This window comes from Limulus polyphemus, unplaced genomic scaffold (genome assembly GCF_000517525.1).
Source record: "Limulus polyphemus unplaced genomic scaffold, Limulus_polyphemus-2.1.2 Scaffold217, whole genome shotgun sequence".
Classification (NCBI taxonomy): Eukaryota; Metazoa; Arthropoda; class Merostomata; order Xiphosura; family Limulidae; genus Limulus; species Limulus polyphemus.
The window spans coordinates 583,874-608,917 of NW_013665827.1; the positions used below are offsets into that span (position 1 = coordinate 583,874).

At 31.8% G+C, this 25,044-nt stretch overlaps 1 protein-coding gene across 3 annotated transcripts in view; it reads right to left on the reverse strand.

Annotated features, from left to right (window-relative positions):
* Positions 1-25,044, reverse strand: part of LOC106478499 (helicase ARIP4-like) — an 85,747-nt gene that overhangs the window by 33,913 nt on the left and 26,790 nt on the right. For 2 of the 3 annotated variants that reach the window (XM_022382118.1, XM_013939050.2), the window contains exons 5-15: positions 24,223-24,485; positions 19,277-19,393; positions 15,776-16,004; positions 14,701-14,853; positions 13,463-13,577; positions 11,494-11,721; positions 8,920-9,085; positions 7,494-7,632; positions 7,098-7,240; positions 4,332-4,554; positions 2,685-2,863 (exon numbers count right to left, since the gene is read on the reverse strand). In XM_022382118.1, the coding sequence (XP_022237826.1) occupies positions 2,685-2,863; positions 4,332-4,554; positions 7,098-7,240; positions 7,494-7,632; positions 8,920-9,085; positions 11,494-11,721; positions 13,463-13,577; positions 14,701-14,853; positions 15,776-16,004; positions 19,277-19,393; positions 24,223-24,485 (1,955 nt within the window). The remainder of the gene's footprint in view (positions 1-2,684; positions 2,864-4,331; positions 4,555-7,097; positions 7,241-7,493; positions 7,633-8,919; positions 9,086-11,493; positions 11,722-13,462; positions 13,578-14,700; positions 14,854-15,775; positions 16,005-19,276; positions 19,394-24,222; positions 24,486-25,044) is intronic. The other variant, XM_022382117.1, reaches the window with a different exon arrangement.

Genomic DNA, 25,044 nt, shown 5'->3' on the forward strand with positions numbered 1-25,044 from the left:
ACTGCATTTTACAAAATACTAGTCTACTTAAACCCAGCTACAACAAGTCACTTTGTAAAGACTAAAGGTCAGTTTTATATTACTGAACATATGGTAACATGAGTGCACGTGTACCGCATCATTGTAACTTCTGTATTGCTAGCCAGGCATGACTGAAAGGTCAATATAATAAAAATAATAAATATATATAAATGTATAATGTTGTGAGATTTAAGCTATTTAGTCTAAACTTTATATTTTATCTGTTATTTTCAGTAATTAATCTATTTACAAATTCTGTAGATTTGACCGATCTCACCATAAAAGATTTGGAAATAAATATAAATTATGGTTCTTTCATTCTAGAATGAGCTCAAATCATAACACGAAAACACAAGTGTTTAGACTAAATAGCTTAAATCTTATATTATATATATTTATTATTTATATTACATTGACCTTTCAGCCGTGCCTAGCTAACAATACAGAAGTTACAATGATGTGGCACACGTGCACTCATGTTACCATATTGAATAACATAAAACATCTTTGGTCTGTACAAAGTAACTTGTCTTGGCTGTGTTTTAGTACACTAGTATTTTGTAAAATACAGTCACATTTCAATTATTATACATTATATATGTATACTGATTATAGCTATTTTGAAATAAATTCTTAAACTGATTTTTCTTAAAACGTAGAACAGCAAATAAAGAAGTAAAGTAAACAATAATCTCTTCTAGTTACAACCTTTGTACTCGGTTGCTGCTTGATGTAGGTTGCTAAGCCTTTAAAAAATTTTGCACAAGGAGGATATGAAACAAAATAATTTTTTTAGGTTTTATATATATATATACATTTGAGTAACTAAAAAATAATAAATTACTGCATAAATATCATACAATTCCACTGTAATTTATCAAGCTTAGTAACTAAGGTGTATCTTAGTCTAAAAAAATATGGAATTTCTAGCAGACTAAAGATATACCCTACCTCCTTGAATTATTGGTTAAAAGGAAAGAATTGGCATCCAAGCCTGTTAGAATGACTGAGAAAGCCACTAGGAGGATGTTCTGAGCTTCTAATTGGTTTTTCATGTCATATATAGAAGTATGTGTATATAAAGGACCATTTCCTATAATGGAAAGAGGTGAGTGGTGCCACTGTGATTCAGTACATGAGCAATATGTTAGCAAACAGAAAAGGACATTCTTATTTTATATTCTAGCTTGTTAATATTGGTAATTTGAGTTTCTAATTCGTACGAAACTACAGACCTAGTATTTTGACTTCACAAACATCTAATTTGAACCAGTGCTGCATTCAATATATCAAGTGACACAGAAAAATCTGTTTATCTGTGTTTTTTAATATTTACTTTTAAATTAAGAAACTGAGTAATGTATTGTACTAAAACTTGAATTATAATCTACAGTTTGATACCAAACTTATTGCCATAAATTTATGAAATTGTAGTTCAATAAAATTTTGAATGCAAGTCAAAAAACAAGATGACATGGCCTTTCACCTGTGACCTTTCAAAAGGGTTAAAGAAAGGCTTCTTTTTCATTCATAGCATCCAGTTAAATGACAACAGAATTACAAGCCAGCCAGTAAGAAGAATACACGTTATCTTTCATTGTGAATAAAGATTTTGCTAATATGTTCACTTGTGTTTCTTTTATTTGCTGTCTGATTTTGATTTATTCTCTGCTTAACTGTCCAGAATTTGCATTTCTGGATACCATGCAACTTCCTGCTAGACTCCAATGATATGAATAACACATATACATGATGCTGCATATATCCTTAAGTGGAAAATTTAAGTAAAAAAAAAATGGTAAATACAAGTGTAAGGTTGTTAAACAGGTTATACTATGGTAAATGAATTTCTTCTTTTCATAAAATATTTTCCTAAAGTTAAAAAAACAAAAACAAGATCAATAGTCTGTTCAATAAAGAATATACCTTAACAGAAAACACAGTTCCTTATGTGGAACAAGGTTGTAAACAGAGAAAGTGCTACAAGCAGTGAACAGAGATGAACACATATTCAAATATTTCTCCCATCCCATCATACACAAAACAAAAATACCAAAACACAGTAACAAAAAAAAAACCAGCATATACTTTAAAACAGGATTTTATACAAAATAACACCTAAAAATACTTACAAAACTAATGATAGTCAGTCCCTGATAATGACTAACAATATGCACGTAATTTAGAGCTTAAAGATGTATCTGAAATTGAGAATGAAAGGTTTAAGAGATATCATTCATTAGGAAATATAAGGTCATTGCAAATGTAAATTAGTATCAGGAAATGGTGAGTGCTGAGCTTGAAGGCTGTGAATACCCTGAGTAACTAATTACTGGGACTGTTCCTAACATACACATACACTTTATATATTATGCAAAGTGTTATCACAGTTATAATATATAAGTTACTAACAAGTGCCTTGAATTTAAAAGTCATCCAAATTAATCGAACATGCTTGCTTACTTCAGAAATGTTTTGTTTTAGTGTAAAGGTATACAATGGGCTATTTGCACTGTATCCACTGCTGGAAATTGAACCCTGTATTTTAGTATTTTAAGTTTGTAAACTTGCAACAGATCCACTAGAGGACACTTACTTCAGTTAGTGGTAGTGAAAGTATTAATTAACAACTAATAAGTATAGCAAAGCATAACACAACTAACCTGTGCATCATGGCAAGGATTCCATGAGGCATCATAGACAACAATCCGGTTAGCACCAATGAGATTTATCCCTAAGCAACCAGCTCTTGTGGAGAGAAGAAACAAGTTTACAGCAGGATTGATGTTGAAATCATTGATTATTTTTTCTCGATCCAGACCATTAGTACTTCCATCTAGCCCTGTGCAATTACAAAATAAAGAAATGTAGAAATTAGCAGAGAACAATCAATTGATGGTTTCTGGTTCTTTTTTATCAGGATTTAGAGTAATACTCAGACTACTTTTATAAAAAATACTAAAAATTCCTTTATGTAGGCCTTTATACAACAAAGTCATAAATAGTCTAAAGAAGAAAAGGCAAAAATATGTTGGTTTTATTTCCCCTTTAGAAGTGTATCTGTTTGTTGAATATCTAGTTGTTGACTCAGGTCAATGCACCAACTCTGCTAAAAAAAAAAAAACAGCACAAAAGTTTAATGAAAATGTCTTCACATCAAACTGGCCTGAAGCTAATCAGATGCCAATAAAAGTAAATTTTTAAACTTTTAAGCAACTATTTCACTAAAAGTTTGTGAAGTTCAACAACAACACATTTAGAAAACAAAACAGAGCTGATTTTTTCTCAACATTAAGCACTTAAAACGTTTAATTTGAAATAGATATAAATCAACTAAGCCAGAAAAATTATGGAGTTGCTGTTTTCATGGTTGAAAAAAAATATATATAAACTGACTAACAACATATATTACATTGACCTGCCTGGAAACCACCAAAATAATAAAATTTAACTTTACCTTAGAGCAACAGACAAAGAATTAATTGTTTAGATTTGGTTTTAAATTTCTGGTACACTGGAAAATTACTTCAAACATCAGATCAAATAGAGCTGCCACTGCTAGATAGGAACGTAGACCACCAGTCTTACTGTCAAAATTTACCTTCATTTGCTTTTCAAATGAAAACTTTCAGAGAGAAAAAAACAACAACAGGTATATATTAGTTTTTTTCAGCTTATTTATTAAGGCTTGAAGTTGGTAAAGAGCAGTGTTTCAAACTGACCATGATTAACCATACAAAATTCTAATGCTATGTGGATTACTAAAACCAGTAAAATCTGTATAAAACCTTACAGGTGCCTGATCTGCCTTTGTTCTGAATTTCATATTGGCATAAACAGAAGAAAATGATTTTTCTGTACCACCCAACATTTTCTGGCCAAAACACAGCAACATAAACTCAAATTATGAGATTTAAAATATTTAATCCAAAATAAATATTAAAGAATTTTTATTTCATTTAAATATCCATCTCCTCACTTATCTTCAGGAAAGTTTCACTAAACTAAATATTTTTTTATGATATACAATGCCTTAGCCCAGCAAAATGTAATATATCATTGTTTCGTGTGACCTTACATCACAATAAAATTTATAATATTGGGTCTTACTGTTATGTACTTTTTTTTCCCTCAATTTCAAGCACGTTTTTTTTCTAATATTTGTTTATCAGTACAATATAGTGGAGATAGAAAGAAATGTACATGTTATTAATATCAACTGATACCAAACATAGTTTCTAAATTTTTTAGGAAAAATTCACTGAAAATATTTTGGAAAAAAAGACAAGCACAGCTGTAATAAAACGTACGAAAATAGTTAACATTCCGACACCACTTTTCTTCAGCTGGTCGTAAAGGAACTTCTTTCATAGCTAGGAATTCTTCAAGGAGGTTTAAAGTAAAGAGACTTTGGCTAAACACAAGTAACTTGTCACCATTTTTAATCGTTTGTTCTATGATGGCAAATAACACTTCCATTTTGTAGCTGTTCTCAAGAATCCTTGGTCTGTAATTAACCATCAGTGGGGAAGCCTTAAAAACAAGAACAAATAAAATAGCATCAGAACGCACACACAGCTTAGGAATTATGATTTAAAGACACAGTCCACATATCAATGTTTAACATCTTTTAGTGTCAAAATAAGGTTAATGAAAATTGAAAAAAAATTCTTGAACTAAGTTAATTACTGAAAAGTTACAATTAAAATACTATAAAACCAGAAAAATATAAAACAAATGAAATGCAACTAATCCATTTAAATAAATCCACAAACCATTGCAGATACAGTAATAAGTTATTACTTTTTAGCCAGTTTCACCTCTTTTAATTTTTGATTCACTTAGTGTCTGCACATTAAGTTATGTTTATTACTGTAACTCAACTTACATTCTTTTACTCCAACAACAGTGTAAATCTGGAACCTAATGATAATGCAAGTTGTTGCACTAATTTAGACACATCTCAATAAAAAAGTCAGATATGTAAAACATATTGGCATGCCAATACCAATTATTGTTAAGATGATTCATGTACAAATTCAAATAAATAGCTCATGCGGTGAAGAATGAGACTACCAAAAATCTCAGATCATCCTTCTGGATATGTTTACCTCAGGACTAAGAATGTTTTATTTTTACACTTTCCTATTGGGCAAAAAACTAATTACTTTTTAGCTAGTATTCATATTTGAGCAATTAAGCTTAAGCCTGAAAGTCAATTAAATTACTTACAGCCATTATTATGAATATTTATAACTAAAATGTGAACTTCTACTTTAGAACTTAAAACTTGTTAGCTTGATTTACTTATTAGCATCTAAAAATCTAATTAATTTATAATTGTTATCCTCAAATACCAACTACCTAATACTCAATTTATACCGTAAGCCAACAACTCGGTAAATATTGGACATTATTTCAAACATACAATGTAGTCCATCCCATTATGTTTTTCTGTATAACACAGAAGTGTCTAAAGTAGATGCACTTCATAAATGAATTATTTAAACTACCTCAATCATAAATATTAGGAAATTATTTTAGACTCTTAAAGACTAGTGACACTGATTTTCTAATTTTGTGACATAAAGTAATGCATTACCCACTGACCTCATTATTGGTATCATCAACTTCTAAAGCTAATTACCGTATGACACAGTACTACATTTTATTATTTTATCAATATAATGTATTTCTAGCATTCATTGTGAGAAAGAGTGTTAAAAATGAAATTAGCATTTTTCTCAGTCCATTAAATATAATGTATTTACAGTTCAGTTATCATAAGGAGTTAGAAATATTCAATATCCAAAAGCAGTGTAAATACAGTAGTTAATACAAGAGTAGTAAAGAAAAGTTAAGAAGCAATACAAACCTGCAATTTCCCTAAATTCATTATATCACTAGGTGAAACAAAACAGATGGAAAGCTAGAAAAATATTCAATGCACGAGGCAGTGATACCATAAGTACTGTATTCTGAACAAGGTCATAATGCAACAGTAAAAGATTCAGTGCCTGAGACAGTGATACCAAAAACACTGTTGCTGGTTATACATTAGTATCATCTATGAAACACAGTATTTTGAGGTAGGTCATATTGCAACAATAGTATCATCTATGAGACACAGTATTTTGAACTAGGTCATACTGCAATAATAGTATCATCTATGAAACACAGTATTCTGAACTAGGCCATATTGCAACAATAGTATCATCTATGAAACACAGTATTCTGAACTAGGTCCTATTGCAACAATAGTAAAAGATTCAATACATGAGACAGTGATACTGTAGGTACTGTTGCTACATTTGTACTATTTAGAAACACAATATTCTGAACAAGCTCATGCTGCAACAATAGTCAACAGTTTTTCTATTTTCAAATTTTGAATTTGCATTGTAAGAATTTTTGATTACTAAAAGCACTATAACAGCTGCAGTTACTCTAGTGCATGATGACTTGATGATCAATTTACAAAACACACACACACGCATGTAACCTGATCCAAGAGTTGATCATTTGATAAGTTTCCTAAATTCCTATAACATGTAAGAAAGCCAGTTATGTCATATACTTTAACACATCTTCTAAAAACCAACCCAATATCTGAAACTATATATATAGAAACACACGTAATATTACTAACAATCTAAGGTCACTAAAACGGTGTAAAAAATATGGCCATTAAATAATACAGTAACTTTTTAAATGCAAGTAGTTTCCAATTCCAACAATCAAAATCTGGACATTCAGGACCTGAAAATACGACTTAATTTCCAGTATTTTAAAATCTGAAAAAACCTCTATTCATAAATAATTAAATACTTTAAAATGATATTTTTCAGAGTGCCAATTCAAGAAATAACTAAGATTGACTGCAATTATCATGAATAAATCTATACAAAATCCATGTATAATGCAAGTATCAAACAACAAATACATGTACATAAATACAAACTATTGTGTGATCCTTTATCAGCCATTAAGAGACCTAGTATTAATCACAACATTAAACAACAACATATCACAAAAACACTTACTGATACCAAAATGAAGTACTACGTGGAACTAACCTCACATACCCATTCATATGTAATCTTGTCATTTTTGTCTTTTAATGAACCTAAGCTAACTTCTTGGATGTAGTTATTTCTGGGTGCCTGAATCATTTCACTTCCTACTAAAGGACCTTTGCCTACCATTGCTTTGGCAGAAGCTAAAACATGAAAAACAAAAAACACAATACAGACCAATTTCATTTGCTGTCAGAATGAGGATTAAAATAAATAAACTGCACATAATGAAGTATAAATACTCATTTTTTAAAAAATAATCTATAATGTACACAGATTTGATATAAATGTTAATCTTTCCAAATCTTTTTGAAGCATAAGAGGACTCTCAGTAGGACAGTTTTTTCACATTTTATCTTCTAAGAACAGATAAAAGTAGCATAATCCTTATTGTACTTGTCATGCTTGCTGCTCCTGGTTTGGTGCCTTTTTTTGATCCAGGTAGTCCAAAATCAAAATCTAGATCTAAATCTTCATTTCCCTGATTCCTTTGGTCTTCTAAAACTTTGTACAAAACATCTGGGTGATTCCATATCTGTAACAAAAAACCATATTAAGTTTCCATAGTTTATACTGAAAACTCATAATTAAGGAGTTATCATAAACAAGAAATAGCAATTGGAAAATTCATTCAAACTTTATTTGTAAGTTACTTAAAATATACAAAAAAAAATTAATACAGACACAACTTAAAAAACATACAGAAGAAAACCTAGCTTGCAACACAAAGCTGTTATACTTAACTTATGAAAATGAAAACTCCTAAAAGATAATGTCCAATTACATTGAAATACACAGCAAAATTTAAACATACAAAAACATTGCTTATGGGCTTTTTCATTATTTTTTATAGTATTACAATGTAAAATTATTTGACAATTTCTTAAATTTTATTTGATTTTGATTTTTAGGAAAAATATCGTGATAAATTAGGTAAAAAAATTATTAATATATTTATGTTAGCTTTAAGAAACTGAAAGGGAAAATTATTAATATATTTATGTTAGCTTTAAGAAACTGAAAAGGAAAAATTATTTATATATTTGATTTTTTTTCAAAAATGCCTCTAATCCTGACAGATGATCTATGAGAAACAGCCTGCTTAAAAACTGAATGGGATTTGTGACACTGTCTCTCAGTAAAAGGTAGAAAGCGAGTTTGGCTGTATGCTTTCAACTTACACTTTGGAATAATAATTAAGACCAGACATCAACCTTTGCATAAATTACTATACCTATTTTATCTTAATCCCAATCACGTCAATAAAATACCTGTAGTTGTTAGACTAACAAAACATGAAAGTGGCATTGAAAAGCAAGGCTTGAAATTAGCAGTAGCTACCTGGCAAAAAAACCAGTGGGTGCTTTCTCTTCTTTGTCAGTGTGGCTGGTACTTTTTCAATTAACTTATAAATTAACTGACAGACATTTATCAGCAGTCAATAAGTTAGTTTCATGATCCAAAAAGTGACTTCCCAACAATACCTGAGTGAGAGTACATACTTTATTGTAGAACACATTCTTAATGAATAATTAGTTGTCCATAAATGAAGAAAAGTGACTTCAAAAAAACAAAATTTATTCTGCAAATATTAAAAACATTTTAGACTATTAGTTTCCAGGATATTTTGAATTTTTAGCAAAGGCGAGACAGTCATTCAGTGCCTATTTTACAAAATAATGTTGCATTGTTTTAAAATATAAATTTTGTCTAACAATGTTTGCTATTTTAAAAAAATTATAACGTAGGATTGTTAAACAAAAAAAGCTTAAAAATAAAAAAAATCTACACAGCTCAAACTAGAAAATACTAAACATTTTACCTTGCAACAAATAGCAAAAAATTTTAGTGGGTTGCAAACATTGTTTCCAAATCTAAGGTATCTTAAGAGTGCATTGTACAATTTTCTTTGTATAGGTGTCATTCGAACTAATAACACATGTTCCTCCTTGGGTGGTAAGCTGGACTTCAGGACAGTATGTCCCCGCCTAGAAAAAAAGTTATGAAATTATATGTAATTAACTTATTAAAACATTTTTTGTTAATTAAAATTTTATAAGATTCCCTTAGAAAGTAATTTAGAGTCCTCTGTTGTTATTGAATATAAAACAATATTACTCTTACTTTACACTTACACTTTGTCATATATAAAGAATATTTATACACAAATAATTGAACAATAACTATCAACAAATATTAAGGTTACTTAAAAAAGATAACTTCCTTTAATGATGATTACTTACAGCTGCCTTGATCGGATATTAAAAGTAGACTACTTTTCTTCAAAACATGCATCATGTGCAGTCTTTTTTTAAGTCATGTTTAACCCTCTCCAGTCAAAGGCCATGTTATCGCGTTTGTTGACTCGCATTCAAAATTTTATTGAACTACTATTTCATGAATTTATGTCAATAAGTTTGGTATCAAACTGTAGATTATAATTCAAATTTTAGTATTATACATTATTTAGTTTCCTAATTAACAGTTAAACATCAATTTTTGTGTGTCACGTGGTATGTTGAATGCAGCACTGGTTCAAATTAGATGTTTGTGATGTCAAAATACTAAGTCTATAGTTTCATATAAGTTAGGAACTCAAATTAACGATATTTACAAACTATAATAAAATAAAAACCTCATATTTTTCTATTTGCTGAGATATCATTCATGTACTGAATCAAACACAGTGGCCCTGCTCACCTCTTCCATTTTTGGAAACTGTCTCTTATATACACTTACTTCAATATATGATATGTGAATAATCAATCAAAAGCTCAGAATATTACCCTAGTGGCTTTCTCAACCGTTTTCATGAGCTAGGATGCCATCTCGTTCTTTCAAACCAAGATTTAAAAGAGGTAGGTTACATCTTTAGTCTGCTCAAAATTTCATATTTTTTTTAGACCCAAATACAACTTAGATACTAAGCTTGATAAACTATAGTGGAATTCTATGGTATCGATATAGTACTTTATGATTTTTTGGTTATTCAACTGTATATATATAAAACCTAAAAAAATTATTTTGTTTCATATCCTCCACATACGAAATTTTAAAAGGCTTAGCAATCAAGTACAAAAGTTGTAATTAGAAAAGATAATTGTTTGCTTTACTACTTTATTTACTGTTCTGTGTTTTTTATTTCTAAATAGTAATACTCTTTATACATATATAATGTATTATAATGGAAATGTGACTGTATTTTACAAAATACTAGTCTACTAAAACACAGCCATGACAGTTCACTTTATAAAGACTGAAGGTCACTTTTATATTATTGAACATACAGTGACTTCTGTATTGTTAGCCAGGCACGGCTTAAAGGTCAATATAACAAATATAATATATATATATATATATATATATATAAATGTATAATGTTGTGAGATTTAAGCTCTTTAGTCTAAACATTTACGTTTTCATGTTATAATTTGTTGTCATTCTAGAACGAGAGAAGCATAATTTATATTTATTTCCTAATTTTTATGGTGGTTATGAGATCAGTCAAATCTACCAAATTCGTACAGAGATTAATTACTGAAAATAACAGATAAAATATAAAGTTTTTCTTAAGAAACATTTGACAACTATCTGGACATCATAAAGATTTCGCATGTGAAATTTTAAAATTATCTAATGCATAAAAATATTTTTAATCTTAAAATGAAAATCACTTTGCATGTTGGATAGACAACATGCAAAAAGAAAAAAAAAAGGCTTGAGAAAAACATTGCTTAACAAAATAAAAAATTTGATATTTTGCATACAAAAGCATTGCAATGTTTACTGATAATCTGCTAAATTTTGTTAAGATATGCTTGCTAATTTAAAAGTTATAGCATGAAAACTATAACAAGGACAAAATGGTTACGAGGTCGGTCTCAGGGACTGAGCCAATGCTGAAAGAGTTAACATGTGGACCATATTTATCAATTCTTTCTCTCAGAATTGTGTTACTTCTGTCAAATATTAAACAGTACATTTCATCACTCGCTCCAGACTTTATAAAAATTCAACATGGAGTCCAAAACATCATCTCAAGACTAAACAATAAGGAAGGATAAAAACAAACAAAAAACACAGTATCTATAAATTAAAATTATATTAATTTACAACTCAAACCTTTAACTAATGCTCTTGTAAACCACACATGCAATTTTTTCTTATATATTTCAATACAGGGACTTATTAGAAGCAATTATTTAGTTGAGCTTATCAGCTTATCTTTCACAAATTATAGGTTTAAAATAATAAAAAACGTACATATCAGTATGTTTAATATGATAGGTGGTATCATGTTAAATTGATGCTCATCTGGTAACAAGGACTATATTCTACAATACAAAAACTGCAAATAATATAAATTTCACAATAAACGTTAACAGTATTTGCATACCTCTGCACAAAACCTTCCAACAAACTGTGAAGAACATGTGCTCGATACCTCATCTGTTTTCTGTCTTTTGGAGTGCTGTCTAGGCACTGGCCATTCTGAATAGGACGTTCAAACATATTGCAGAACTCATTGCGATTGCCCAGGTAGTTGGGTCGTACAAAATCAACCATACACCAGTACTCCAAAAGGTTGTTTTGTAATGGATATCCTGTCAATACCACTCTTCGTCTAAAAACAAGCAAAAAAAGTGTTAACTCTATATGGGTTTGATAATTTTGACTAACCATGTAACCATGAAACTATACATAACTGTGAATGAACTAAGTGTATCTTCACAAAATTTGACAAGCTTTTGGTAAACATTACAAATATTTTGTACACAAAAATCAGATTTTTTAATAAAGTAATTTTACTAAATATTTTTCTGTGAACTTACAAAGCCTTTAACCTTAGTAAGACAATCTGGGTGAAAAGTTATTTTCATGTTAAAAATAAAAATACTTCTTTTCATCTTATAGATTTCATATTTTATTTGAATAATCTCTAAAGCCCCCTAAATGAATATCAGCTTCTTTATCTGTAAAACTTTATACTTTACTCTTATCAAAACACACAGTAATGTGCTGCACAGCCAAAACAGCCTGCGGGACACACTTTATGTTATAAATAGGAGTGATAGTTTGGCAATTTTCTACTATCTGTAGCTCGGACAGTGATAATCCAAATTATCACATATTTTCTGAGGATTTTCTCTATTGGACCCTTGCTTCACACACCAAATTTCAAGACAATCCATTAAAAATACACAAGATATAAAATTTCCAATTTTGATTGAAATGCTTTCTATTTTTTCTTCTTCGCATCTAAAGTACGGAAACTTTATTTAACTTTTATGGATTTTTGTCAAAACTTGGTACACTGATAGATCTTTACAACCTACAATTAGATATCAAATTTGGTATAAATATAAGCCACATGTGCAAAGTTATTCAACAAAATAGCTCAATTTTGACCAACATTTTTGTGCACTCCTATACAATGAGCTATGTTCACTACAGCTTCACCTCAGAGTAAAAGTGGACCATTTTTAGCTTTTTTTTTCATTCAAATTAAAAATGGCTGATTTATAGCAGCAAAACTATAGGGTGAAAGCATGTGCTGATACATTGGTTAGGTCAAGCACACTAGATTAGCAGTTTCTAGCTCAAGTTTTCAAATGAATCATGCAAGTGGACAGTGATTATTCATTATCAACTTTTAAACACAAATTTTTTATATTTTATGAAATTCTCCTAATTAAGCATTTAGCTTCATGTGATAGTAGCTTAAGCAATTAGCATAAATAATAATGTTCGATATGGCTGTACCAAGTGCATATGGGTGATAACAAGAAACTGTTAATCTAGATTCTATAGCATTACTAAAAAAGGAAGTTATTAACACTTTTTTTAAGAGAGGAAAAACTACCACTATATATTTCAAAGAATCTGGTTGGTTCTGTTCAGTATAGATCTCTTCTGAATAATAGGGTTGCAATCTTAAAGCTAATGTTAGTTACTATCAAGTGTCACTTTCTTACTTGCTGTGGTTTGTTGGTGTGCATTAACAAAAAGTCATGATATCTAATCAAAAACTTTAGGGGTAAAAAAAAAGGTGCGACCAAAAAAGGATTCAGTGTGAGACTTAAAGGAATGAAATCAAAATTTTTGGCCAAACTTAATATGGAAAAACTATTTTGTTTTGTTGTTATTTATCACAAAATCAATTATATATGCACCCAAATATTAAGGTTGGCTTAACCACTCAACCAGTTACTCTAACAAGTTAACATTAAAATAGCAATATACACATAATGAAAAAAATCTAATTTTTAACATATAACATTTTGAAATATAAGTTAAAATGTTGAACATTTTCAACTACATTTATTCAACTGGAGTCTTGTAATATCACTGTATGATTTACCTACTTGGTGCGTATGCTTTTTAATGCTGTAGAAGTGCTTGCATGGCTGTTTTTTATTCTGTGTCCTTCATCACATATTACTAGATCTGGTCCTGGATTGATAATGGCTAGATAAATTTCTGTAACAATAAAAGAAATTTTACATACACACAAACATATATATAAAATTTCTCTCCTGTGAATACAAAAAAAAAAACAGAATCAAAGACTAATAAATAGCAAAACACTATATTACCAGAAAATATCCAAAAGCCTGCAAACGCTTAGAGAAATGTGGTGGTTTCAACAAAAATAAAGATATATATTTTGTTCCATCAAGCAACAAACACATCAAATGTTTTTTCCTAAATTTAATAAGTAGAACTCCTTGATTTCTTTTTTTCAACTCTAAATATTACAATAAGAATTAACACTTTTAAGACAAGCATCTTTTTTCTGTACATTTACCCAAGGTTTCAGTGAGTTATATTCAACATTTAATTAAACTGCTTTCTTATCAAGATATACGAATAAATATGGCACAAAAACAAAGCTAATAATCTCAATTTCAATATTATACAAGATTTAAGTTCTTAATTTTATAAAGCAATATTTGAAAAAAAATCCTGAATTTTCCCTAGTATGAGAATTGTGACATTTGTTCTCTAGGTATTCCCTCTTTTTTAATTTATTTACCACTCTTCCTAAATACTTCTTTCTAAATACATACATTTTAATTATAAGTAATGATGTAAAATTAAAATAATACCCTTATCCATCTTTAGAGGTTAAACTGCCTAATATTTGTAAATACTTTTAAACACGTTTTTTTACGCTATTTATGCACCAAACTGCTTGTGGGTAAATAGCTTTATTGATTAAAGGGTCCCTATCAACAAATACAAGGCATATAAAATATGCAAACAAAAATACTTTTAATAATTTAATTTATTTTCCTTATTACTTATGGGGTGCCCTATGATCTGTACATAAAAAATTAACAATTTCATTCAATTTTTTTATCAGTACTTTACACTGAATGTTCTATCAACATACGATTATTCAATATGATACAAAGTGCGAAGAGTATAAAAACAAGTTAGTAATATAGGGTTCATATTTATATGCACAAAATATTAACAAAAAATGTTCTAATTCTGAATGATACAAGAACCAAATAATTCTCTGTTTTCTTTAGATGAAAATATCATGCAAAAACGGTTATAGTTTTAATAATTAAATTTGTCTGATCTTTGAAAATACCTTCCAAAAGATTCCTATTCCTCTCCAGCTCTTTATAATCAAGTTCTTTTTTTGCATCCCTTTTCTTCTTACTGAATGGAATCTTTTTCAAAGCAAACATTCGAAACATTTCGTATCCCATAAGCAGCACACCTCCTTTTTCTTTCCACTCCACTGTAAAATCAATAACATAAAAAACAACATTTTTATTTTATTTACTAGCACCAAGATATAATGCAGTATCTTCATACATTGTAGAACATAAAAATTAACATGCTACACATTTTAACTTAAAAATATATAAATGCTAATGATGGAGGGGAGTACAACAATATACATATGTTTGTATTTGTATATGCAGGTGTTTTAATGAAATAAAATCTAATATAAATATGTTTGGTTGCAGACTATTAAGGATATCAAATAAATGGAGAGTAAAACTGGTATATCTTTCATTTGCACAAGCCAATGTCCAAGAAGTTCTTTCATTCAATACTAGAACTCGTATGTGCTTTGCTAGATCATAATAGCAGCCTAAAGCACATCTGAAATACTATTTATATGCAGCCCAAGAAATATATTGCAGTGAAGTTATATACTTAAGCTGGTGACCCAATGAAGCTTTTTAGACCTGTGGTTCTTGTACTGAATACAAATAATATGTTACGGACTGATTAATAAAATTAGGAGCAAAACAAAGGTATTCAGTTAATTATAATATTAACCACTTTTTTTGTAAGCGTAAAAAGACTTTTTACTTAGCCAGCACATTAATACACCTAATATATTTCTCCTTAAGAATGTATGCTTATTACTTACGTAAAAAATCATATTAAAAAATGAAGATTTTTTTTTTCTGTATTTGTCTTCAGTTATATTAGCCATGATTTATACAAAAACATCATAAAATGTACTTTCTAAGCTCTTTTTGGATTTTGTACTGACACTTTCTTCTGGCTGTAGTTCTATCTGTATTCTATATATAATATATGGCATTTTATTAAATATGTAAATAAACAATATTCAGAAATGGGATTTTTTAAAGGTATGTGGATTTTACAGTTATAAAAAAACACATTTAGTACTATTAACTTACTTATCAGTTCAGCTCTTGAAGTTAGGGTCTTATGATTTTCATTCAAAAGAAACACATCAAAATTTCTTTTTCTGAATTGTTCTGGAGGAACAGGAGACTGAAAATATTTTTCATGTGGAAGCCACATGTTAAATTCTGCCATCCAGTTCTGCAAGGTGTTAATAGGAACAATACACAGCACATTACGAGCTGATGTATGCCGAAGAAAAACTTCCGTGAACGAAATTATCTACATAAATGACAAACATATAAATTTAAGCTACTACTAATGGATTAGCTGAAACTCATCTAGAAAGGTTCAATAAGAGTATTTTAACATACACAGCATGAATAGTACCTAAGCTGAAGAGAACAGATCTATAAACAAGATAGTTTCCCCATTTTATTTGTATATCTTATAGCATACGTCTTTAAGTATATAATACAAATATCAATCATTCACTGTAGATATGGGAAGCATATGAATCCCTAAAGGTGTAGCTTTTAAACCATAATAATACGTAAAAAACACGGCAGTGAACAAGTACATGAATTAAGAATATTTCATGTGGAATGTTTTTCTGTCATGTTAGTAAAAGTCCTAAAGTAAACTAACAGCATAGAGCTAATGCAAGCACCTTTTTAACAAACTTCATGCACTGACAATATACCTTACATGCAAGAAAATCCTTTGTTCAGTAGTAAACTTCAAACATCATGAATATCTCGCAAAACAAGTAATCCAATATCACGAAACCTTTAAAAGGGAAGTCCTTTCTATTAATTAGGGGGCGGTAATACAATAAATGAACAGTCAACCAATGGTTAAGAAAATACTGTTCATGAATAAAAGTAAAATTACTGTTATAACTCATCAACATTATACATGCACTTATATTAGTAAAACGAGTAATCAATCACAGTTTTATTTTTAATGTGGACATTGTTAAAAATGGACCATCTGGGTCTTTAAACATGTATCTTGTCCAAATGCTGGTAACAAGAATTGATATATACACATTTTTTTGTTATTATGTACTATGGCTTATAATAGCAACATCAACACAATAGTATGTAGCTAAACAAGAAAGCTCCAGTGCTATTTCATGAATTCACTAAAATATTTTATTCATTCTTGTTATTATTTTTATACTGCCTTATGAAATTTTGTCATTTGCTATTTGACATGCTACAAGTTAACTAATGTTGGAAATTCCTCTAGCTTCACTGCCTTTGAAATTCTCAATCATATAAGTGCAGTGTCCTTTCTGAGCACTAATACATCGCTTATCATATACACACACAGCATACTAAGTTGACACCCACTTTAGAAAGAAAGCCATTTTAGTTGATAAATGAATACGAAACAAAAAGTGAAAGATTACTATTAATATATAATGGATCTACCACTTGTAATCTTTAAGACACAAACACAGTTACTACATTTTATTTACATAGTCTGAAATATGAATCTGATGGACTGCACCCCAATCCTGAAGAAAATCTTGGATGAGGGTAGAGTGTTCCTCCAAGTTGTTTGTTTGGGGACAATTTCACAAGGAACAATCAAGAATGGACCACAAATGCTTGATAGAATTCATATCCAGCAACAGGCCTGGACACAGAACAGTGGTAATACACTGACCTTCAAGCTGTTGTTTCATAGTTTGGGCTGAGTGAGTAAGAGCCCAATCTTACATAAAACTGCCTTTTCTGATATGTGGTTACTGAATTAGAGAGGCAGAAGGTCTTGTTTGATAACTGTGAAATACTAGGCAGCAGTGAGGGTCCTTTCATATAATCACCAGTTGTGACCATCCAGTTACCAAAATGGCACCTACACCATAACAAAAATACAGCCAAATTCTGCTATGGCTTGAAGAAGATTTAACAAAAGTTCTTGGGAAGATAGTCACCAAAGTTTAGGAATTGTGGAACTTGTTGGAAAAAATTAAAGCATCCCAGAGGCAAAAGGGTGTGATAGCATCTCTGGTGTTAACATATCATATTGCTTGGAGTGAGGATTAGCTTTCATGTTGTGCTTGCTATGAAGGAAACTTCTGACAGTACAGAGGTACACTTGCACCAGTCCAACAACAGTAGTAGCCATTTGATGCACATCATTCATTAACACTTCTATTCATAGCACAATGAAGTTGTTCTATGAGTTTTGAGTGACTTGGTCATGCATAAACTGTTGTTTTACAGTATAACTGTAACCTCATTGTCACCCTATTCACTGTAGACCTCAGCATTGTAAGTGACCTGGCAATTTCTTGTTAACTTTGACTCCCTTCTCACCATCCAACTATGCAACCTTGTTTGTTGAAATGGCTAATTGTATATGTTGGTCTTTACCAAACTATACCTATACTTATGCATCAATGATATTCATGTATAATATCACGGAGATGGTTCTGTCTTCTTGAAGGTGCCAATTACTTATGGTAGACTGTGTGTGTGTGTGTACCACTTCATTAAAATACATTATTAAATTAGTCACTTCATCATTGTTTTTTGAAAATTTTATAAATATCTACAGTTACAAATTAATAAGTGACCACTGCAGGATCTAAGGAAATGCAGCATGAGACAGTGATTTACACTTCTGATCACCTGCCAAGACTGTTGTTCGGATGTGCTTGTCGTTGCTATTGCTACCATGACCACCTATTACATAGTGGCAACAAAATTGGTGGGCAAGATGTTTATTTAAGGACTATCTGTATCACAGCTACCAGGGCTCCCACTCTTTAATACTGAGAAAAGTGCTACTATATTTAGAAGCTAGTGGAAAGCACAAATGGGCTTGATGGTGCAATTCCTATTAATATGGCATGTGTAAGTAGCATCAGCAATGGGAAATACTGTGTGAGTACTATTCCATTATATACATATATATAGAGAGAAAGCAATGGAAATTTACATGTTCATTAGTTATTACTTTGATACAGTTTCTATGTAAACATACAATCAAATTTTGCACAGCATGTATAGCTTAAATGTGTGGTTTGTCTAAATATATAAAAAAAATTTACAATTTTCACATAACACCAAAAATAATTGAAATTTCTCCAATTCAAACTCTTTCTGCTATGAAGTAATAATTTTACAGACTTTCAACTTTTGTCATTTCCAATTTTAATATGAATGTCTTTACAAAAGACAAGATAATTACCTTCAACTCTATGTTACTACAAGATTTTATCAGTTTACTTGCTTTTATCAAATACTTAATGTTGTTTGCCACTAGTTTAATTAAAACTCAAGTCAGCCTTAATTAAAAATATCCACAAAAATTTCCCTTTCATTAGCAGATGTTTTAATTCTCTTAAAAAATGTTCGATAAATTTTTGCATACATAACCTAAAAATACCTACAAAAGTCTCATATTAAACAAGTAAATTTTAATAAAGCTCATGTCAAAACCAATTGTTAAATTTGATTGTTATATGTAACACATAAACTTCATTTAAACAGAGAAAAACTTTTACATCTAGTTAATGCTTAGCAATCATCTACCTGAAGAGTTTTTCCCAAGCCCATACTGTGAGCAAGAATGCACCCAAAACCACCAGATGTCTTGAATCTTTCCAAGCTTTCTACAACATTGTCATATAGAAACCGTATTCCACCAATCTGAAACAAACCCAAATACATTATGTAATTCTCAACCTCAACTGACAAAATTACAAGTATATTCAAGGAGAGTTATTGAAAGAAAACATTTATACACTCTTATCTCTTGGAAATGACTTTACAGTCTTGATTAAACACTCATTCAAACAATTAGAAAATTCAGCCCATTTCACCAAATGTTATTTTGAAAATTCTAACAAAAGAATCTCATAGTTTTATAAAACAAGATCAAAATTATGTTGCTTTTCATTTATAAACCATGTGATAATCATAATGTTTGCTTAATGAAATCCAAGTTTAAGATAGAAATAAAAAATGATGCAAGCTATTTATGACAAACATTAGTTAAAAGAACTCGAAAAAATTACAGAGCAAGTAAGTCAGTTGTATCATTATATAAGTTAACATTTTCCTAAATTGAAAATGTATTTCCAATAATATTTACCTCCGCTGCCATTTATAGCTATTGCTCAACTGTCAGGGTTTCAATCTTTGCCCATCTAAGCATTGGTCTGATTTTTTCCCATCTTTTATACCCCATTCAATTGCCCTTAGCGAAATACTCTCCACTTATATCAATGCACCCTCTATCCTAGTACTGTATATAAGCACATCATTCATATAATCTTATCACTTTTTCGAGACTGATACCATCCCATTCTCGGACACCAGCTCTTAGTGGGGAGGAAGGGCAGGAGAGTGTCAGCAGAGGTAACTATTATTAGAAATACATTTTCAATTTAGGAAAATGTTAATTTACAAAACATACTTACCTCCGCTGCCATTTATAGCTTGAATCCTACATTGAGAAGGCCAGTGAGGGCATTATCCATACAGAAAGCATCTGCACAGATCAGAGGTGTACAAAGATAAGAGTGGTACCTGTGTGGGGGAACCACACTACATCCGGAACAGGTATGCTCTTTACCCTGTATCATTGTTGGAATTGTACATGAATAATCATCACCATAGACCAGCCACAACCAGTGCGCCGAGGTTCCACAACTCAAGGTTGAAATTAAGAGGTCTTGGTCCCTATATCCCACGTTGTTGGCTATGGAAATTGGACTGCAACATTATATATATTGGATTGAATACATTGATTGGATCCCAACTTGTAGCCATAGGGTGATGTGTTCCAAACCACTGGAATCACAATGAAAAAGTAAGCAACACCAAAGTGGACAAACTTTCTCTTCCACCTGAAGAAGTCTGAAAGTCCCAGGCTTGTAATGATGGGATTATGTGTGCCTTACTCAACCAAAGGAACAGAGCTCAACAGAGATGGCCAAAGAGAAAGAGGCAGAAGTAGATACTCTTGAAGATACTGTAGAAGAAGAAACCATGAATGGGCTGGCCAATCTGGAGCTACCAACAGCACTTGACAAGTAGTGAATTGAATTGTAACCAGAACTCTGGATAACAGATGAATTGGGGGAAAGGCATAGAGGTGCAATCCTGTCCAATCTTGACTGAATGCATCTACTGCCAAAGCCTGAGGATGAGGTACCAGGGACCAAAATGAGTGGCGAATGCATTGATCATAAGAGTCCTGAACTGAGAGAAAATCCCCCAGAAAACATTGCGGTGGAGCATCATATCGGTTGGGTGAATTTAGTTGGGCCGAGACAGGTGACCAGCTATTAAATTATTCACCCCTGGAACATGGCAAGCCAGGATGTTGATATGATGGGAGGGAGCCCAGTAGAGAATATCCAAAGTTTGAAAACAAAGGTCCTGAGAACGTGTGCCCCCTTGATGGGAAATGCAAGAGACCACTGTGGAATTCTTGGAATGAATCATTATGAATTTCCCCTTCAATAGATCTAGACCTTGAACCATTGCCTGGTGGACATCAAAAAGTTCTAGAATATTGAAATGGAAGGAAGTTCATCTTCCATTCATAGACCCTGGAATTCCTGACCGTTGATATACGCACCCCATCCCTGAAGTGAGGCATCTGTGAAGATAAGAATCTTGGGCGGTGTAGGAACACTGATGGTAGTGTTGCTCTGATCCAACCACCACTCGAGATCTAAGTTGTTGCTTCTGATTAGGGAGACTGGATGATCCAGTTGATCACAGTTCACAATCCATTGGTTGAGCAGCAATCACTGCAGGGACTGCATGTTCTCATTCAAAAGAAGTCAGAGATTTGAGGGATGCTCACATCAACAAAATAAAAAGAGAACATCTGCACAGTAGGAGAAGGAGAGGTAAGATCCTGAATTCCCATTTCATAGCCTGGAGCCGAATGGGAGTTGGCTGTGCCCAGCTCAAAAACATGTTGAAAAAGACATCCAGGTGGACAATATATTGAGTAAACAAAAGAATGGATTTCTCAGCTCTGATAAGAAAGTGAACTTTGGTGGCTTATGAAAGTAGAATCTGGGTGTGTTCCACCAAATGATGAGATGGTGCCAGAAGTAGCTAGTCGTCCATATAATAGTGTGTGCACAGGCCCAAAGCATGAAAATGGCGAGAAAAAGCTTGTATGACTCTGCAGAAGACATAAGGTGCAGAAGCTAGTCCAAAGGGCAGAGCCCTGAACTTCAGAAATTTCGAAATTTGGTCATCCACAGACCTGGTGAAAAATGCCAACAAAAATTGAGAAAGGACTCCATTGTGAACAAGGGAAGATGTAAGAATTGGTTGAGACAATACGGATCAATGATTGGCAGCCAATCTCCCATCTTATTGGGCAAAAACAAATAAATGGGAATAAAATCTCTGAAGAATGGGATTGACTCTCTCTACTGCCTCCTTGACCAGTAACTCTCTGATGGCCTTGGAACGAAGATCCACACTCCATGAAACTGGTGGGGATAAAAATACTACAGGTTGGAAGGATAATTGAAGTGAATGACCAACCCTGATCCCAGAACCTGAATTACCCATGGATCTGTGGTGAAGGAATTTCAGGTGTCCAAAAATGTTGAAACCTCATCCCCATGGACCCCACCCACATAGGGTAGTCACTGACACCATTGGCAAGGCATGCCTGAGCAGAAGAGCCTAGAACATAAGGATGGGATCTATTTTTAGCACCAATAGATTGAGGAGGCAGAAGCCGGGGGTTGGGACACACAATGAGCAGTCACACCATGACTTCCAGCAGAAGACAAAGAAAGTGTAGAGGCCAACGACAACAAGAAAGAATGCAAATGGGTAGCAACAATTCGTGATTACAATGCCTCTGGAACACCCGTGAACATCAAGAGACCAAGAAAAGGAGCTTCATGTAACTCATGGAGGGCTACAGCAGGTAGACAAACTCCCTCCAACAAGGCATTTCTACCCCATAAATCCCAACAACATACAAAACGGGAAAACAAAAAAGAGCAGAAGCTAACAAACGTACCAAGGTAGTAGTCAGCAAAGGACCCAATTCTTCCTCAAATTGACGTGGGGGAACGCTGATAGGTTCCGACAAAATTTGGGGGGAAGATAAATATCTGAGAACAGTAGTGAGGGTCAAACAAATCCAAGAAAATTGTGATCTGTTCAAAGTGATCACAGGGTTAAGTCTGGAACTCCACATATCCAAAAGATGATCAAGTCTTTGGGAATCTAAATATACATCCTTCTGGTGGTGGTAAGTTAAAGCATGCTATTCCGACAAACGTGGGAGACAAGGCATAGCTATCCCCTCAGGTAATTGAGCAGCAAATTTCCCAGTATGAAAACCAATGTCAGGTGAAGGAGGAAAAACTAAATATTCACTCTCAGACCTGTCAGCCATCAAGGAAGGAGTAGATTCAAAGGCAACTAGAGAAAGCCCCAAAACTTGACAAACTGAGTGGTTAGTTGAAGAAATGAAGCAAGAGGTGGCTGATCCAAATTGGCTTTGTGAGAAGCCAACCTAAAGGTGGCAGAAAAAAAAAAGTCCAAGTTCTTTCCAGACTGTCCTGGATCATCAATAAAAGCAGTCTCAGAACCCCCTGGAGAAAATATGTCTCCATCTCACAACAAATTAGATCATGGATAGCCTCAGCTGAGAGTGACCCCTAGACCTTTGAGAGATGCTAGATAACAGAGGTAGAATAGAGGAGGGCTGTTTCCATGCTGGAAACAGTAACCTGTGAATTCATGCCTAAAAATGGAGTGTTGCAGTTTTTTTTTTTTTTAATAATAATTATTAAATACAATTTATATCAAAAGTCCCTAGGCAATGAGAAAATTGCAACGAAGCACGTTAATTATCGCAGAACTTATGTAGAGAAACCTATGTCTAAACACTTTGTCGAGAAAAAGTGATAAGATTATTTGATTGAGCTACTTATATACAGAACCAGGATAGAGGGTGCACTGACGTGGGTGGAGAGTATTTCGACAAAGGGAATTAAGTGGAGTATAATAGACTGGACCAAGCAAGAATAAATCAGACTAATGTTTAGATGGGCAAAGATTAAAACTCTGGCAGTCGAGTAATAGGCATAAGTGTTAGTGGAGGTAAGTACGTTTTGGAATTATGATTTTTTTTCTACATAATTTTGAAAAAGCAGAATAAGCAAAAAAGGAAGATGCATTTTACACAAATGATAATGTGATTACACATTTATCAAAGTAACTTTTTTGTTACCTCATTCATCATTATCCTACATAAATTTCTTTATAGAAATAACGTATTATAGTTTCAGGCTCATTCAACTCAAAAAAGGATAAGAAAAGTAATATAATTTCCATATGTTCCAAAACTATTAGGGAAGTCCTGAATGATCTGAATCAACAAATGTCAACCTCAAACACACTTTTGAACAAGTTTTGAATAAATTATTACAATACCATGCAATTAGTGAGAGATTTTATATTCAACTTAAGAGATTCACCTGATGTGGTTTCACAGATCTACCAAGCTGAGGAGCTAGAAAAATGTCTAGCTCTTCTGGTGGATGTCCAATATTCACTAGAACAAATCCATCTTCATTTGGTTGATTCAAGGCATCATTGGTGTGGGTTCCACTGCTGGCATGATCATCATCTAAAGTGCTATCTTCATCTTCATCACTCACCATAACTACATCATCCTCTTCAATGGATTTCTCCTTAGTCTTCCCTTCATCATTATTTTCTAGTGCTACATTTATGACATCTACAACAAACCCCAATTAACATCATTATTTAACATTTAATAAGCTTCTAAATGTCATCAACTTTTAGGTATACATCAAATCTCATCCAAGTAAATCTGATAACAAGTCATAACATGTACAGATCTATTTTTACTTAGGAAATTGCAGAAAACAAACAAACATAAAAGTAAGAATAAATAATGAGTAAATATAACAGTGATGTGATAGGAAGTGGTACAAAATAAATGACAGGTCATAATGTTAATACCACATATTTTTTTTATCAGCATGTTATTTCAGGCAGAATACTTTTTATTTTCAGGAACACAAAAGCCTCAACAACCAGAATTATCAAAATTATGATTCCATTATACCAAATAAAACAATATTGTGGATACTACAAGTCTCGGGAAAATCAATGTATGTGAAATGAGAAGTTGAAAAATACGAAATAAAATTAAAAATACTTTTTTTTAAAAATAACTGCAGATTGTATGTTTGTTTGTTTTGAATTTCATGCAAAGCTACATGAGGGCTATCTGCACTAGCCGTCCCTAATTTAGCAGTGAAAGACAAGAG